At 40.5% G+C, this 19,912-nt stretch overlaps 1 protein-coding gene across 1 annotated transcript; it reads right to left on the bottom strand.

The window, feature by feature from the left end:
* Positions 1-1,126: 1,126 nt before the first annotated feature.
* SPP2 (secreted phosphoprotein 2) lies at positions 1,127-17,817 on the bottom strand. The gene is made up of 6 exons (XM_040440222.1): positions 17,726-17,817; positions 14,655-14,803; positions 12,185-12,310; positions 3,787-3,891; positions 2,493-2,539; positions 1,127-1,346 (listed from the first exon to the last, which is right to left on the bottom strand). Exons 1-5 carry the CDS (start codon positions 17,778-17,780, stop codon positions 2,498-2,500), a joined length of 477 nt encoding a protein of 158 aa, XP_040296156.1. The 5' UTR covers positions 17,781-17,817; the 3' UTR covers positions 1,127-1,346; positions 2,493-2,497.
* Positions 17,818-19,912: the final 2,095 nt, after the last annotated feature.

Below are 19,912 nucleotides of genomic sequence, written 5' to 3'. Positions count from 1 at the left end.
AATTTTAATTAGGGTCTAAATGTGACAGTTATCCTTGTTATGCATTTTCCAGAGACTTAGAGGATTACATTTTCTCTGTCAATCAAGAATGGGAACACATTCCAGCACAGGTGAGAAAAACGTTCCATTTTTTTTGTGCTGATTTCTAGTGAACCATAATATTTGGCCAAAATAGGGGCAGAAAAGGGTTATGGCTTATCTTAGCAGCAGAGGGATGTGGCTTCAGTTGCACGATTCTGGCACAAAATAAGCCCCTGAATAAGTGGTAAAAACTTAGATGAGACAGTCTAAGACCCATTCACATGGAGCCTTTTGCTGGAGGAATTCTGTACCAAAAGGCCACCTGCAACCATGCTGAATCTGCCTCCTATTGTCTTCAATGGGAGGCCATGCTGCAGTTCATGGCTGTGGAATACACCCCAGTTTTTGCCTTTTCGCAAAATCTGCTGTGTGAGCTAGCCCTGAAGGTGTGCCAGATATATCATACAGCAGCCACTGTGATAAATCTGGCACAATTTTAGACTGTCTCGGGGAAAAGGGGGGGGGGGGGGTAATGGCAACAATCTTCTCTCCTGCATGGTGACCAGCGATTGCTCCATCTCGCCCCTTCATACAGATTCCTTATGCGCATTATTTAATTTAAATACAGTGAACTATGGTGTAGTGTCCACTGTTGCTTTAATAGATGTTTTTTCCTCTGGACCATCAGGATCAGACAACCATCCCCCCCCCCCCCCCCCTCTGGGCTACTAGGACTAACAAAACATGTATCTGGTAAGTTATTGTGTCATCCTAAATACAGTGTTTAATACAAAAGTACTCCACTTTCCACAAAATAAGCAATATTTCTAGCGTGATGAAATACAATTGCCGGTTAGGTGCACATTATACGGTTTATTGTGCAGAAATTTCTAAAATATTCCCAGTATGGCACAAAAGTTGGTATAAACCATAGGGAAGGGATAATTTTGCAGGAAATTTACCTAGTATAAGGGGGTGACTAGATTGTTCTATCATTATAAATTTGGTCAGCATGCTTTGGGGTATAGTCAACGATCTGCTGGACATTGTTTCATGCAATTGAATGTAGACCCTAAACCAACTTTAAGAAATATGACTATTTAGATTGGGTTTAGATCTGTACTTTATTTATCTATTTCAAACATGCACTTGAGCACAGAGCTCATCACATGTCATGCAAGTAATGTTCAGAATATAAGTAGTGATCTAATATCTGACATCATCAGCACCGGATTTGAATGTATATTCCATGTATCTATTCCATTTGAAAATGGTCTCGGATTCTTTCTTCTTCCTCTTCCCAACAAGGGTTCAAATTTTGATACCTAAAGGAAAACATGACATCAGACATTTAGATGTAACTGGGATAGCTGTAGGTAAAGGGGGTTTCCAGGATTTTGATACTGATCACCAAAGGTTTGGATAAGTCATCAACATTCAGTCATGGGTGCCAACTCCTGGCACCCTCGCCCATTGGGTAAATAAGGGGGCTGTGGTATTGTGCACATCCAACCAATTCAGCTGATCACCAGGGATGCCAGGAGTTAAAGGGTTTCTATCACTTCGTTTCACATATTTAGCTGTCAGACACTAGCGATCCGCTAGTGTCTGCTCTACCAAACCATCCTAATATAATAGGTTTTGGGGCAGCCGTTTTGCTAAAAAAAGAACTTATATCGATATGCTAATGAGCCTCTAGGTGCTATGGGGGCGTCATTAGCACCTAGAGGCTCCGTCTACCTTCACAAACTGCCGCCGCCCAGCGCGTCCCTCCAGCCCGCCCATCTCCTCCGGAATGCGATCCTCCCTGTGAGCGCCTGTATTCTGCGCATGCGCAGTGAATGTCTGACCGCTTCCCTGCTCAGACATCTCCACTGCCCCTGCGCGATGACGTCATAGTGCTCCGAGGAACAGGCGCAGTGGAGATGTCTGAGCAGGGAAGCGGTCAGACATTCACTGCGCATGCGCAGAATACAGGCGCTCACAGGGAGGATCGCATTCCGGAGGAGATGGGCGGGCTGGAGGGACGCGCTGGGCGGTGGCAGTTTGTGAAGGTAGACCGAGCCTCTATGTGCTAATGACGCCCCCATAGCACCTAGAGGCTCATTAGCATATCGATATAAGTTCTTTTTTTAGCAAAACGGCTGCCCCAAAACCTATTATATTAGGATGGTTTGATAGAGCAGACACTAGCGGATCGCTAGTGTCTGACAGCTAAATATGTGAAACAAAGTGGTAGAAACCCTTTAAACCCTCCTCAAATAATTATTGATGACCATCCATGTTGAAATCCTGGAAAATGATAATAGGCCATAGATTTCCTATGTTGGTCAGTTCACAATAGCTATATTTTATAATAAATGCAATATCATAATTATATTACAGTTTTGCAATGCAGTTCCTGCATCATGACATAAGCATTATATAACATGAATTGTCTGTGTTTGAAGTCTGAGGCAATCGCCACATACCTGATTTAATCCTTGTATTTCCTCGAGTTGAGAGTTCTCTTGAACATCTTATGTTGTAGCAAAATAAAAAACTATTAGATTTGCAAACCTGGACACAATCTTTTAGACATTTTATTATAGGAAAAGTGAAACGTCATCAGACAACAGGACACATAATATTCTACAACCTGCTCCTACAGCACTTCTTCTCCTGTGTATGTCTCTAGTATCTTTCACTTGGTTACACATTATTAGACCTACCACCAAATCACAGCAGTCGTTCCTTCGTCATAGCTTACCAATATCTCTCTATTAGCTAACGCTATAGCATAATGGTCAGCCTCAAGGGCAGATAAAGTATATTGCAATATCCCCTGATACCCACCATGCTCCATTCAGGAGATTATCCGCCAGTTAGATTGCTATACGGCGCTTCATCCCTATGACATGCCCATCACTGTTCAGATAAAGTATGGCAGGGCATTTCCACTGGATCAGCACCAGAAGTGCTCAAGCTGTCCAGAGTAAAAATAGCACAATGCCAGGGTGGGATATAAAGCAAGATAGACGATAATGATTAACACGCTCCTACTTATACCATTGCATTATCTATTTGGGGTTCCCAACCATTGGAATCCAGAATATCACCACAGTATAAGTTAAAGTGTCACTGAGCTTTAAAAAAAAAGTTTGATATGTCATGGCGATTAAAACATGACATAGCAAAAGTTATTTGAAAGCTTAGTGATGCTTTAAAGTCAATCAACTGATTACAATGCCCCAGGGGTAGATTGGCCATAGACCCTTCAGGGAAATTCCCCGGTGGGCCAATGCCCAGGGGGCCACTCAAGCCCTCTTGATGGCCGTAGGCCTGGTAGATAATGATCTGATGCTCAATGGCTGCAGGTGCCCTCCTGAACTCAACTGTATTACTGTTCTCATGATGGTGATACAGTTGAATACTGTGGCGAGGGCGGCAGTATTTTGTGCTGTCCTGTGGTATTTGGTTCTGCTGGGGCGGTATTCTGTGCTGCACTATGGTATTGCAGGCTCCGCCTACTTTGGTTGTCCCCGCCTACATGTTTTGGCCTGTCGTCTGTCAGTTTGAACCCACCTACAACATAGGGACACTTTTAGTTTTTTCCAGGTCCACTTTAAGTTCCCAATTCGCCCCTGCAATGCCCCTATAATGTACAACATACAGGTTTCCCTACAAATTACCTATTACCACCATTTCAAAAATGGATGTCTTCCTCAATATGTCTATAGGAGAGCAGAGCTTAGCTTTACATGTAGCACAAATCTTGTTTCTTACCTCTTCACTGCTTTCAGATTCAGATGAGCTGGACAGGTTGCACTCGGCTTTTAAGACTATAGCTTTCCCTTTTGATACTAAAGCTTTGCTTTCACAGGGTGTTGCCTTCAACATAAAAGAAAGAGACCATTAGAGATCTATGAAATACCCCTCCATACCTCTTACCTTAAAGGGGTGGGTAGGTCATCAATATCAGTTCTATGGGGGTCCAACACCCAGCATAACTACCAATCAACTGTTTTTTGGCAGCTGTTGACGCCAGAAGGCTCCATCCACTATGTAATGGTTGTGCTGGTGTACTGCAGCATGGCTTCCATTCAAGTAGAAGGACAGTCAGATAAAGTTCTTCAACAACTCTGCTGTGTGCGAATTTACCCTTGAAGGAGTCCCACGATGAATATTTATCAGCTATCCACTGGATAGGTGATAAATGTCCACTGCCGTGACCCCCAGCGATCTCGAAAACAGAGGGCCCCCAAGTATCTGAGCAGTAGTGTCAGTCCAACTCTGCAATCTCTCCTAGCACGCTGTCAGTCGCACCTACCCTTTCTGCTGCCTGAGGCGAAAATTTAACCCATCCCTCATACCAAATTCTCAACCTAATCCCTTCCCTCCTAACATTACTTACAGCATTACAAAACATACAGAGTAATACACTGCCATATACCTCTTACATCCAATGATGTCTCCTCTGATGTTCTCTTTCCTCATCTTCTCTATTCGAACCATTCCCCCATGATGATTTATTTCAGCCATCTCTTGTATCTGCAGAGTTTGACAAACCTACTTAGTTTCCTACTTTTCCATCCTCCTCCCTACCTTCTCAACATCCCACCCTGCCACCCCCAACACTGTGCCTGGTGTGCTCCCCAATACTATACACTGCGTGCAGAATTATTAGGCAAATGAGTATGTTGACCACATCATCCTCTTTATGCATGTTGTCTTACTCCAAGCTGTATAGGCTCGAAAGCCTACTACCAATTAAACATATTAGGTGATGTGCATCTCTGTAATGAGAAGGGGTGTGGTCTGATGACATCAACACCCTATATTAGGTGTGCATAATTATTAGGCAACTTCCTTTCCTTTGGCAAAATGGGTCAAAAGAAGGACTTGACAGGCTCAGAAAAGCTGATATCTTGCAGAGGGATGCAGCACTCTTAAAATTGCAAAGCTTCTGAAGCGTGATCATCGAACAATCAAGCGTTTCATTCAAAATAGTCAACAGGGTCGCAAGAAGCGTGTGGAAAAACCAAGGCGCAAAATAACTGCCCATGAACTGAGAAAAGTCAAGCGTGCAGCTGCCAAGATGCCACTTGCCACCAGTTTGGCCATATTTCAGAGCTGCAACATCACTGGAGTGCCAAAAAGCACAAGGTGTGCAATACTCAGAGACATGGCCAAGGTAAGAAAGGCTGAAAGACGACCAGCACTGAACAAGACACACAAGCTGAAACGTCAAGACTGGGGCAAGAAATATCTCAAGACTGATTTTTCTAAGGTTTTATGGACTGATGAAATGAGAGTAAGTCTTGATGGGCCAGATGGATGGGCCCGTGGCTGGATTGGTAAAGGGCAGAGAGCTCCAGTCCGACTCAGACGCCAGCAAGGTGGAGGTGGAGTAATGGTTTGGGCTGGTATCATCAAAGATGAGCTTGTGGGGCCTTTTCGGGTTGAGGATGGAGTCAAGCTCAACTCCCAGTCCTACTGCCAGTTTCTGGAAGACACCTTCTTCAAGCAGTGGTACAGGAAGAAGTCTGCATCCTTCAAGAAAAACATGATTTTCATGCAGGACAATGCTCCATCACACGCGTCCAAGTACTCCACAGCGTGGCTGGCAAGAAAGGGTATACAAGAAGAAAATCTAATGACATGGCCTCCTTGTTCACCTGATCTGAACCCCATTGAGAACCTGTGGTCCATCATCAAATGTGAGATTTACAAGGAGGGAAAACAGTACACCTCTCTGAACAGTGTCTGGGAGGCTGTGGTTGCTGCTGCACGCAATGTTGATGGTGAACAGATCAAAACACTGACAGAATCCATGGATGGCAGGCTTTTGAGTGTCCTTGCAAAGAAAGGTGGCTATATTGGTCACTGATTTGTTTTTGTTTTGTTTTTGAATGTCAGAAATGTATATTTGTGAATGTTGAGATGTTATATTGGTTTCACTGGTAAAAACAAATAATTGAAATGGGTATATATTTGTTTTTTGTTAAGTTGCCTAATAATTATGCACATTAATAGTCACCTGCACACACAGATATCCCCCTAAAATAGCTAAAACTAAAAACAAACTAAAAATGACTTCCAAAAATATTCAGCTTTGATATTAATGAGTTTTTTGGGTTCATTGAGAACATGGTTGTTGTTCAATAATAAAATTAATCCTCAAAAATACAACTTGCCTAATAATTCTGCACTCCCTGTACTGCAGAAACAGTCGACCTGAAAATACTAGTACTACAACAGATAGTGCCCCCTTCCATTATTATTGGCTCCCATTGCCCTACAAAATAACTGCATCCAGCAAACAGTGTCCCCGACGCAAATACTGTCCCTCAAAAATATTTCTGCTAAGCTGATGCTATTCCAGGGTTCCACCACCAGTAATAGTGCTCCTAAAAGTCCCACCAATAGTAATAATTCTCTGCCAGATTGCACGTAATAATAATAGTGCCCCTACAGTGCCCCCAAAAATAATAATGTCCTCACTGGGCTCATAATAATAATCATGTTGTCTATAATGCCCCCCAGTAGTAATAATTTTCTTTATAATGTGTGCCAGTTTAAAAAATGCCCCCTTATAATGTGAGCCAGTACAAAAATGCCCTTTAAAATGTAAGCCAGTACAAAAATGTCCCCTTATAATAAGAGCCAGTACAAAAAAATGCCCCCCTTATAATGTGCACCAGTACAAAACATGGCCCCTTATAATGTGTGATAGTACATAAAATGCACCCTTATGTGTGCCAGTACAAAAATTCCCCCTTATAATGTGATCCAATGCAAAAAAATCCTCCCTTATAATGTTTGCCAGTGCAAAAAATGCCCCCTTAAAATTTGTGCGAGTACAAAAAATACCTCCTCTTAGTGGCCTTAGTAGAGCCAATGTCCCTATAGTTCCCCCATAATGTGTGCCAATGCCCCCTACTGTGTGCCAATACATAAACACCTCCTCCTCGTGCCCCCAGTAAAGCCAATGCCCCCATAGTGCCCGCATAATGTGTGCCTGTGCAAAAATGCCCCCCTTCTGTGTGTCACCATAAGAAAAAAACCTTTTAGTGACCCCATTAGAGTCAATGTTCCCATAGTGTCCCCATAATGTGTGCTTAATGACCCCTTGTGTTTGCCAGTACAAAAATAATACATCTTATTAGTGCCCCCAGTTGAGCTAATGTCCCCATAGTGCCCCCCATAATGTGTGCTGGTAGAAAATGCCCCTATTTAGTTTCCCCATAGTGCTCCTCTCCCCCTTCCCCATAGCAGCTCAACCACATGGTGCTAAATAAAATTTTTTTTAAAAAATACTTACCTCCATGCAGCTGTCAGTGATGCAGTGCAGGCCTGTGTCCCATGCTGTATGCTGCCCGACTCAGGCAGCACAATGATGATGACGTCATTGCGCCTCCTGCAACGGCCTCTGATAGGCTTCAGGTCTAGTGTCTGTAGCATATCAGAGGAAAAGGGTAAGAGACGGACAGACCTGCTGCTAACTTCAATGGTTTTCGGGGTCATGCCACCTGAGGTGATTGCCTCACCTCGTCTAATTGGTAGTGCGGCACTGCCCATAGAAGTGAATAGCGTGGTAGATGGATATTTTTAGGATCCTTCAATTGTTCAATTACTTTAGAGGTATATCTTGGGGGCAGAGGAAATAGTTGAATATGGGCCCTTATGCTCAAGGGGACTCAAAGTCCTGTCTGCCTCATAACAACACAGGAGACATTGCACCTGTTACAGATTTTGTTATGGGGCCCAATAGCGTTAATTGGTCACTAATCTTTCATACAACTTTGCATAAATCAATAGTACAAGTGGCCAAAAGAATCTTTGTAATATATCTTATTAGTGAAAAAGTCTAGTTCTCATGTTATCATACATCATGTTATCATACTCCCTCTGTAATTGCTTACATGCCACAGGTGCTATTGCCACGGCATGTAAGGGGTTAAACAGCTTGGAACAGTGCTCCTCCTGGTTCTAGGCTGTTAGAGCAGGAGTATGGCTCACATGTTACAATCATGCCCCCAATCTCACGGAGACTGGTGCAGCGCTTAGACTTGGCTGTTGTAAAAAGGCGAAGGCCCAGTCAAAGGCCTCTTAGTGACCACCATTAACCACTTCAGCCCCCCTAGCTTAAACACCCTTAATGACCAGGCCACTTTTTACACTTCTGACCTACACTACTTTCACCGTTTATTGCTCGGTCATGCAACTTACCACCCAAATGAATTTTACCTCCTTTTCTTCTCACTAATAGAGCTTTCATTTGGTGGTATTTCATTGCTGCTGACATTTTTACTTTTTTGTTATTAATCGAAATTTTACAAAATTTTTGCAAAAAAATGACATTTTTCACTTTCAGTTGTAAATTTTTTTTAAAAAAACGACATCCATATATAAATTTTTCTCTAAATTTATTGTTCTACATGTCCTTGATAAAAAAAAACCGTTTGGGTAAAAAAAAAATGGTTTGGGTAAAAGTTATAGCGTTTACAAATATCTCGGCAAAAGACAACTTTTCCCATTTTTTTATACAAAGTTGGCATTTGACCGAGATATTTCTCTCACCCAGCATGGGTATATGTAAAATGACACCTCAAAACACATTGCCCAACTTCTCCTGAGTATGGCGATACCAGATGTGTGACACTTTTTTGCAGCCTAGGTGGGCAAAGGGGCCCACATTCCAAAGAGCACCTTTAGGATTTCACAGGTCATTTTTTACACATTTTGATTTCAAACTACTTACCACACATTAGGGCCCCTAAATTGCCAGGGCAGTATAACTACCCCACAAGTGACCCCATTTTGGAAAGAAGACACCCCAAGGTATTTCGTGATGGGCATAGTGAGTTCATGGAAGTTTTTATTTTTTGTCGCAAGTTAGTGGATCAGGGGTTAATAGGGGTGATCAGGGGTTAATAAGGGGTTAATAAGTGACAGGGGGGGTGTAGTGTAGTGGTGTTTGGTGCTACTTATTACTGAGCTGCCTGTGTCCTCTGGTGGTCGATCCAAGCAAAAGGGACCACCAGAGGACCAGGTAGCAGGTATATTAGACGCTGTTATCAAAACAGCGTCTAATATACCTATTAGGGGTTAAAAAAATCGCATCTACAGCCTGCCATCGAACGATCACCGCTGACAGGCTGGAGATCCACTCGCTTACCTTCCGATCCTTTCACAGGAAATCTCGCCTCTCGCGAGAGGACGCATATATGCGTCCACCCAGAATAGCAGGGCCGCTGCCAGGACGAAATCCTGCATACGGCGGTCCTGAGGCGGTTAAAAGAAGTCTTTGGCCATCAGGTGGACCCATGATTGTTGGGGCCCCAAGCATTTGCTTGGTTTGCATGTTGGTAAAGTCCTCCCCTGTTGCTTCTCAAAAGAAAAGCCTATTGATATTTTTGTTGTGCCTTTTCATAGGTAAATACATTCATATCCAATTCATTATTGTCAAGATGGATGTTCATTGCCTTTAAGAGCCATGCTCGACTATAGTTGCAATTTTGTATGTCTTGAGTAGGCCGAAGTAAGGTCACACAAAGGTTTCTGTTTTTTTTTGTGTTATTCTTCTCATGAATGTACCAGTCTGAGAAGAGGCCTCCTTGTTTACTTATAAATTTATGACGGGAGATAAAGATAAGCTCTATGCAGCTGGTAATAATTACCTATACAATTAGGCATTTATTAATGAAGCAAAATATATAATATTCATGTATTCATTTAATGAGCCTTAGTTAGTCCTTAGCATAAGACAATCAGTAGGATATATATATATATATATATATATATATATATATATATTTTATTACTTTATATTATATTGTTATATGTTATGAAGACATGTATCCAGTATATTATATATATTTCTCATTAGGAGAATATTAGTCTCTAAAAGAGTGTCTGTGAAGATGTGTGTTTTGTAACAATTAATCACATCTTTGGTGTGACAGGGGTTACTGATATCTCTGTGAAAGAACAGGGCCATTCATTTCATCATGGTCCATAAATCAACAGTGTGAGAAACATTCAGAGAGACGCCTAGAGGTCTGTCTCTAATTGCTACAAGTGTCAGAATTAATCCCTATGGCTTTGAATTAAAGCTTCTAAGGTCAAATGTATAAAATACATTATATTCAGACTTACATAAGTTAACCCTTTATACTATGATGCAAATAGCTTATACAGCAGTGCCACCTAGGTATCAGTAGGTGACAATACAACAGTAGCAAAAGTGCATTCTGGGTAAGGTTATGATATCACATTTTTATCAATGGTCACGCCCATCCGACAATGATTGGAAAGTTCCAAACTAGGAAGGTGTGTCTAACTGAAAAGTTTGTGATCATTAACCATACACAGAGAGAGGAAAAGGAGAGAGAGAGAAGAGAAGTTGAGCTCTCTAGAGGGGTCTATCAAGATGAAAGCCATGGTGAGATGCGCTATGATGGACCACCCAGCTTTCCTAGGAGCAGAAGTGAGATTCCTACTAGGACTTGGTAAGAGACACAGAAAATGATATTTCATTTTATTAAGACTAATTTGATAGTGTGGGTGAAATTATACCATCTAGATTGGAGAATAAATAAATAATTAAATTAATTGATCATCTCCATATTGAGATGTAGTCTTAGGATATTGTGAGGCTTTATTCTACCTGCTGAAGAATCTAGACTCATAACCTAGCAAAGCATTAAATAATTGCTTATATATATATATATATATATATATATATATTTATTGATGGAACATTCTTCGCCAACCTAAGTGATGGATTCCCACAGGAAAGACTTGTTTCAAGTCCTTCCCATTTAAGATATGGTCTAGCAAGATCCTAGATCCCAGTTATTTGTCTTAATATTCTTACCAAAGTTATATATGTGTAAATAGTCCAGGATGGGGCGGAAGCATACAGTTGTCTCTTCTAAGTTATCTCCTTGAATGGGTTTGCCCATCTTGAAGCTATGTGATGTGTAGTTGGTTAGGGGGGGCCAGAATGTATTTAGCATTCTATATTGATGTCTAGGATTAGACATGCCCATCCTGATATCATGAGGTTTTCTCTGAACAGAAGTGATGTATATAACTTATGTTCCTACTTTGATATCCTAACCTAATAATAGCTTGGTTATAATGTGACAAGTTATTTCCACTCACATGTATTGTTAAGCTTGTAATGCTTTATATTAACCCTATATATATTCATTTGCATGTATCATTGTATTTATTTACTTATATATGTTTATAACTTTGTAACCAATAAATCTGCATATTTTTATAATACTCGTGTATTATTGTATAATGCAGAACTACATTTTATCATTAACGTCATCTCACGTCAAAAAGAACTTATTTATCTGAGGAAATAGTCGGACTCAGATGTGAATTGTATCAATTAGGTTGTCTACAATTCACCAGGTCATGATTTTAAGAATTTATGACAAATTTTATAACTTTTATTTATTTATGACCATAATTAATAATTCTTAATTGAATTATTACCCCCCGACATTTTACATCTCTGCAGCCAGATTGGTAATACTTCGGCACTGGCTTATGACACATGTCTCTACCATGTTGGAATGGTACCAGGAAATGCTGCATATTGCACGGATGGGAGAGGTCTCATCGTTGGCTCATGATGAGTCCTCCAAATACCTCAAGATTTGGTCAAATTGGATTGATTTCCAAAAATCCCCCAACTTTCAGTTCTTAATTCTTGCTTGAATATGTAGTGGCTCGTCCATCATTTGCAGAGTTTAGCTTCACCTAGGGGAGAGTCCCTGTTGAGAACCACATCCCACAACCGCCCCCTTCGTCCATGTTTTCTTTTCTTCTCTCTCTGCTTCGTTCTTTCCTTTCTTCAACCTATTTTGTTCTGTATATGCTTAGTCACATTTGTTGATGAATACAAGCTGTCGATCATTCATAATATAGGTCTTGTGTAATCTGCATCTGCATTTAAGTGCTTGACTACTTAATACCTCTTATGAGGATTGTTTTTTTTTTTTGGATGTTGATATCATGTTAAAATGTTCAATAAAAAACGTTTAAACATAATGTGAGCCAGTACAAAAATGCCACTTATAATGTGAGCCAATATTTTAGGCAACAACATCCTTTTTATACAACTCGCTAATCTTTATGATAAACTTTAATTTGTACTTACCGTGTATGGCCCTTCTTGGAATTCACATTCTGAGGGATCGGTAGCTGTATTCTTGTTGCATGTGGTTTCTCTTATTGTGAATCGTAGTGATATTTCAAATAAATCAGATTGCCTTCTATCTCTATCCTACAGCAGAAACAAATAGGGGTGAAGTGCTTTTAGGCATCTGTATATTAGTTATCTTGGTGCGGCAGACAACAGAATCCTGGCCATACACATGAGACATCTGTCCCACTCCACATGCACACTCAGCTCACCTGCATGCTTATTTCAATAAGGAGAGAGGAATAAGCATCTACCAGACCTTGAAACCACTAAGGATCTTTTTTACACGTACAGATAATCTGCCCATTACTGAGCGCTGAACACCATGTTGATTTACACGCAATAATCATTGTACTGCGTATTATTATTATATTATCATCAGCATATCTCCTGTTTACACGAGGAGATGTGCTGCCGGCAACCAAAAAATGTTATGCCCACATAAACTATATGAGCCCCAACAAACAAGCGTTGGTCGTTTATTGGCTGATCGGGTGCATATGTACTCAGAGCAATGACTGGGAGAGTGAACATTTATATAAACATTTGTGCCTGATTATTGGCTTGTATAAAAAGGAATTGAAGGGGTTATCCCACAAAAATATTCAACATTTTGCAAAGAAGACCTGGATCTGTATACTTTTGTTCTTGCATGTAATTGAAAAATCAGTATAGCCACAGGGAAAAAATATTTTGGGATAGCGCCACCTGCTGTCTGTTCTTTCTCTTTTTTCTGTGCCTACCTTGCTAAGGTGGTTGCACATGCTCAGTTCCATTCTTCAGCTGCCACAAGTGCTATATACTGTGACAGTTACATGGAGAGAACAGCGGCAGCAGAAAGGACATGCCCCTTGAGAAAAGACATGCCCACTGAGCTGCCAGCTTGAAATAAATCTAGTAGAACAATTGTAGCAAGGAATTGGGGGAAGGGGAGGAATCCTATGGATCCTTTTGATGGCTCTAGCTTTGTTAGAAAGTCTTGTACTATATGATGACGGATTTAAATTTTTTTTACATGAATTATTGAATAACCCCATTAAGATATTACATTACTTTCTCCCACAGTCCTGAAAATGAAGGGACCTGTGGCACTGCTGTAGCACTGTTTTAGCATTGCATCACCTTCAATACTTTCTCTGACTCCTGCTATGTAGAGAACTGCAGTATGGCTTCATATTTTTATGATTTGCCATTGTTTTATGAGATGGAGAAACCTATTTAATTTGTGCAAAAAATCAGCAACTGTGTGACTATTTTATTACTATACGGTTCCTGCATTACATCCTGTATTATAACCCACAGCTGCATTCACAATTCTGTAGACTCCAGAGATGAAAGAGTGTCATCACTACACCAAGTATAGCATTACAAGACCTCAATTAACCTGTGAGGGTATGTTCACATGAAAAAAAAAAAAAAAGTGAAATATGCTTCAGGATTCCTCGTGGCTTTTTGGATGAGTTTTTATTGTGACACAGTTTTTGATCCGGCCCATTAGGGCTTGTTTACACGACCGTGCCCTGTTTTGCGGTCCGAAAAACACGGATGCCGCCCGTGTGCCTTCTGCAATTTATGAAACGGAACAGGAGGCCCATTATAGAAATGCCTATACTTGTCCGCAAAACGGGCAAGAAAGGACATGCCTCATAATTTTTGCGGGGCCACGGAATGGAGCAACGGATGCGGACAGCACACGGAGTGCTTTCCGCATCTTTTGCGGCCCCATTGAAGGGAATGGGTCCGCGCACGAGCCGCAAAAAATGCGGCTCGGATGCGGACCAAAACCACGGTCGTGTGAACGAGCCCTTAGAGTGGGAAACTTGGATGTGGATATGACATAGAATCTGCACCAAGAATCAACATGTCACTTCTTTTTTTTCCACTCTGTTTTTAAAACTGCGAGTAGAAAAAACTAGCGCTGTGTAAATTAACAAGCTATTTTCCCATTGAATCCTATGGAGATGATTTGAAAGCATTTTCAGCACGGTTTTTGGGTGCCGAATCTGGACAAAAAAATCTACTTAAAAAAACTCCATGTGAACATGTCCTTAGGGTGCGGCCACAGGTTTCTGGATGAAGTTTTGGAAGCCAAAAAGTGGACAGAAAGTACTAAGGAGAGCGGACTCATTCATTCTCAATGGGGACGGAAAGGATGCGGACAGCACACATTGTGCTGTCCGCATCCGCATTTCCGGTCCGCAGCTCCGTATGTCCGCTCCGCGGCTCCCGAAAAAAATAGAACATGTCCTATTCTTGTCCGGAATAGCGGACAAGAATAGGCATTTCTATAGGAGTGCCGTTCTAGTGTATTGCGGAGTGCCGTTCAGTGTCAGACATGCCCAGTTGACGAGGTGAATTACAGAGGACATCATTGTAGAGTGCTGTCTGAATATGGACAGATGGAAAAAAAAATGATAAATTTTACCTGGAACAATGGTTTTATTGTTATTACTCCTGTCCCTGACAACTTTAGTAGGTTTCTTCCCCAAGATTGGCTGTTCAACTGATCAATAGAAGCATCTAATGCACTGGTGATTGCATCTTGTTTGCTTCCAGCATTATAAGTAGGTAGGCCTGGAAGAGTTAAAAGAACAATCCCCTTAATTACTGTGTATTTGGAGAAAATGTTTGTGTTTGTAAACAGAACTATGTCTCCTGGCTACATAGTATATATATGGTATCAACATGCACAATTGTTTTCTTCCACAACATAAGCCAACCAAATGTGAGCTTAAAGAGGACCTTTCATGGTTCCAGACTTTATAAGATAAGTAGCACGTTAGGTAGAGCATAAATTAGGGATCCTATGGTGCTTACTATTATTCGCCCGCTGTTCCCTCCGGTATTTTCCCGCTCAGTATGCTAATTACTAACATCTGAACAGGGAGAAGACGCCAGGGTTTCTCAATGGGCGTCTCCTTCTCCCTGGCTATAGCGCTGTCCAATCGCAGCGCAGAGCATCACAGCCAGGAATAAAAAAAACTCCCTGACTGTGACGTTCTGCGCTGCGATTAGACAGCGCTACAGCCAGGGAGAAGGAGACGCCCACAGAGAAAGACTCCGTCTCCTCCTCATTGTTCTGATACTCCTCATTATAATACAAGGTGCCAAAATAAACAGGGGGCCACAGTGGTCTTTTGAAAAAAACAAAAAAAAAAACATGGCTTCTTTGGGGGCTGCGCTATAAGGTAACACCCTAATTAGACTTTTGCAAAACTGATGAAAGGTCCTCTTTAACATCCAATACACTTCAAATGTTTGGTTGGTCCCAAGTTGCCACCTTGAAACTATATTCTGAGAGATACAAGAGAAAGATGCAGAGGCAATATTGCAGTCATGGCCTGGAGCAACAGGGGCCCCTAGTCCCAGCCACTTCAAGTCTCTGACATCCTCAGCCTCATTAGTGTACACTTCAGTGCAATGAATTTAATTGAAGCTTCTGTTACATTTACAGCATGCAGACATTTACTAAATAAATTATTTGACAGATCTCTGTTGGGAATTGAACCCCAGGTCAACCACATGGCAGGCAGCAAGTTTACAACTACACCATAGAACCTCACTAGGACTTTCTGTGCCTAAAAAAAACTACTAAACAAATTACTAGAAAACTACTAAACAGTATTACTATTAATACTATTATACTATTAATACTTAAAGGGGTTTTGCCACTTCAGCAAATAGCATTTATTATGCAGAGAAAGTTTCCATGGTTACGACCACCCTGCAGTCCAGCAGCATGTCCGTGCTTGTACACTAATGTATTGTCATTATCCATATTGTCTCCTTTGCTGGCTTAGTTCATTTTTCCACCACATAATACACTGCTCATTTCCATTGTTACAACCTCCCTGTAATCTAGCAGTGGTGCTCGTGCTTGCACACTATAAGAAAAAATGCCAGCCTCTCTGTTGGCCGGGACCGTGGGAGCTCACATAGGCTAGTGCTTTTTTCTATAGTGTACAAGCACGGCCATGCTGCTGGACTGCAGGGTGGTCGTAACCATGGAAACTTTCTCTGCATAATAAATGCTATTTGCTGAAGTGGCAAAACCCCTTTAAGTATTAATAGTATAATAGTATTAATAGTAATACTGTTTAGTAGTTTTCTAGTAATATGTTTAGTAGGTTTTTAGTAGGTCTTTAAATATATTTAGTATAGTTTAAGACACTTTTACTATCCACCGGCTTTTCTTTTAGGGTTAAAGAAAAGTTGGAAGTTAAAAGTTCAATTTTTCTACCATAACCTTTGATAAAAAAGTTATTTTACTGAATCGCAGACCTGCTGCAAGGAAGGCAGTAAATTTACCATTATACTGTGGAACCACCTTGTAATAAGGATAGGGTTTTCTGTGCCTAGAAATCTAGTAAACAGTATTACTGGTTTCTTCAATAAGTACTATTTAATAGCTTTTCAAGCGCAGAAATCTCATTTTTATAACAGTGAAGTTCTCTAGTGTAGTGGAAAACTTGATGCCTGCCATTTGGAAGGTCTAGTGGTCAATTCCTAATAGAGAACTGTGGAATAATTTCTTTAGTAAAGGTTATAGGAAAAAATGGAACTTTGGGTTATGACCGAAAAATGGAACTTTTACTTTCCAGATTTTTTTTTTACCGTAAAAGTAAGCTGGAAAGTAAAAATTTAATTTTTCATCAAAGTTAGGCCATATGCACACGAACGTATTTTCTTTCCGTGTTCCGTTTGCTGACTGTATGCGGAACCATTCACTTCAATGGGTCCGCAAAAAAAGCGGAAGTTACTTCGTGTGCATTCCGTTTCCGTATGTCCGTATTTCCGTTCCGCAAAAAAATAGAACATATCCTATTATTGTCCGCATCACGGACAGCGATAGTACTGTTCTGTAAGGGGCCAGGTGTTTTCAATTGCGGACCGCAAAATACATACGGTCGTGTGCGCGAGCCCTTAATGTCACTAAAAAGAATAACTGAGTCAAAACCATTACAATAAATGCTTTTTTGACATACTTACCATTAATTGTCACAAAACTGTTTTTGCCATCCCTGTAATTATAATAATCTATACAATATAATGAACACGTTATTCATGGTGGTCAGTAGGTTTTTTCCCCTTTATTTAACCCATAATAAAAGTAGAAATTAAAATCTTACTTATGCGTATTCAAAACTGGCCTGACACAGACAAAAAAGTTATGACTGTTATGGCTATGAATATCTCAGAAGGGCAGGTGGGGGGCCCACACAGTTTGCCTGTGGCCCTGAAATTCCTGATAGCAACCCTGTACCTTAGAGAACAATAAAATGTTTATTTTGACCATTAATAAATTATCAGTTTAGTGAATGCAATTACCAGCAGAACTGGTCCGAGAAAAATCTCTAACGGCAGTTGGCTTACATGTAGTTAATCTTGAGTTCAGCAGAGACCATGATATATTTTTGGATCAGAAAGGGAACAAACATATACTCTGTAAAGCGGAAATAATATTCTTCAAATAGTTCTAGTTCTTTACCAATTTACCTGAGCAACAGGAGAAAATTGCCAGCAGAAGTATGTTGAGAAGCATCATTTCCATCTTTGCAGGACGAGTCAAGTGAGATTGTTGAACTATACAGATGCCTATGTCTATACTGCAGGTAAATTATTAACATATTTGGGAGTTTGGGGCCTTGGACCTTATGATTTCTGTGAAATGTAGAATTTAACCAGACATTGCATAAGTTTGCTGTTATCTTTTAATAATACAGGCATAGTGTCTGTGGAAAAATATATAGTACTCTAATATATATAATATAATAATATAAAAATATATATATTCTTTTTGCAGCCGTAATCTCTAAATCCTTAAAGGGAACCTGTCACTGGGATTTTGTGTATAGATCTGAGGACATGGGTTGCTAGATGGCCGCTAGCACATCCGCAATACCCAGTCCCCATAGCTCTGTGTGCTTTTATTGTGTAAAAAAACCGATTTGATACATATGAAAATTAACCTGAGATGAGTCCTGTACGTGAGATGAGTCAGGGACAGGACTCATCTCAGGTTAATTTGCATATGTATCAAATCGTTTATTTTACACAATAAAAGCACACAGAGCTATGGGGACTGGGTATTGCGGATGTGCTAGCGGCCATCTAGCAACCCATGTCCTCAGCTCTATACACAAAATCCTGGTGACAGGTTCACTTTAACCTGTTTAGGACATAGAACCTGTTTAGGACATAGGGCGTACCGGTACGCCCTGATTTCCGGTCCTTAAGGACACAGGGCGGGCGGTGATCGGAACAAGGTGCCTGCTCAAATCATTGAGCAGGCACCTTGGCTAAATGCGAGGGGGGGTCCCGTGACCCCCCCCCCCGTGTCGGCGATCGCCGCAAACCACAGGTAAATTCAGACTTGCGGTTTCCCCATGCGGCTGTAGGGGGGACCCGATGGCATGGAAGGCAGAAGTATTGGAATGCATTGTAAAAGGGATTAGACCCCCAAAAGTTGAAGTCCCAAAGTAAGACAAAAAATAAAGTAAAAAAAGTTGAAAAAATAAAGTTTCCCCCCCCCCAAAAATTAAAAGTTTCAAGTAAAAATAAACAAACGTCATTTTCCCCAAATAAAGTTAAAAAAATTGGTAAAAAATAAAGTTGACATATTAGGTATCGCCGCGTCCGTATCGACCGGCTCTATAAACATATCACATGACCTAACCCCTCAGATGAACACCGTAAAAAATTATAAAAACTGTCCTAAATAAACAATTTTTTTGTCACCTTACATCACAGAAAGTACAACAGTAAGCCCACCAAAATAGTACCAATCTAACCGGCACCTCTTCCCGCAAAAAATGAGCCCCTACCTAAGACAATCGCCCAAAAAATAAAAAACTATGGCTCAGATTATGGAGACACTAAAACATATTTTTTTTTGTTTTAAAAAAGTTGTTATTGTGTAAAACGTAAGTAAATAAAAAAATGTATACATATTAGGTATCGCCGCGTCCGTATCGACCGGCTCTATAAAAATATCACATGACCTAACCCCTCAGGTGAACACCGTAAAAAAAAAAACGGTGTAAAAAAAGCCATTTTTTGTCATCTTACATCACAAAAAGTGTAATAGCAAGCGATCAAAGAGTCATACGCACCATAAAATAGTGCCAATCAAACCGTCAACTCATCCCGCAAAAAATGAGACCCTACCTAAGATAATCTCCCAAAAACTGAAAAAACTATGGCTCTCAGACTATGGAGAAACTAAAACATGATATTTTTTTTGTTTCAAAAATGATATTATTGTGTAAAACTGCCATAAATAAAAAAAGTATACATATTAGGTATCGCCGCGTCCGTAATAACCTGCTCTATAAAAATATCACATGACCTAACCCCCCTAAAAAAGTGTAAAAAAAGCAATTTTTTTGTCACCTTACATCACAAAAAGTGTAATAGCAAGCGATCAAAAAGTCATAGGCACCCCAAAATAGTGCCAATCAAACCGTCATCTCATCCCGCAAAACTCCTACCCTACCCAAGATAATCGCCTAAAAACTGAAAAAACTATGGCTCTCAGACTATGGAGACACTAAAACATGATTTTTTGGGTTTCAAAAAGGAAATCATTGTGTAAAACTTACATAAAAAAGTATACATATTAAGTATTGCCGCATCCGTAATAACCTGCTATATAAAAATATTACATGAACTAACCCCTCAGAT

The sequence above is a fragment of the Bufo bufo genome, chromosome 7 (genome assembly GCF_905171765.1).
Source record: "Bufo bufo chromosome 7, aBufBuf1.1, whole genome shotgun sequence".
In the NCBI taxonomy this organism is placed as follows: domain Eukaryota; kingdom Metazoa; phylum Chordata; class Amphibia; order Anura; family Bufonidae; genus Bufo; species Bufo bufo.
This window is presented reverse-complemented; position numbering and strand designations above follow the sequence as displayed.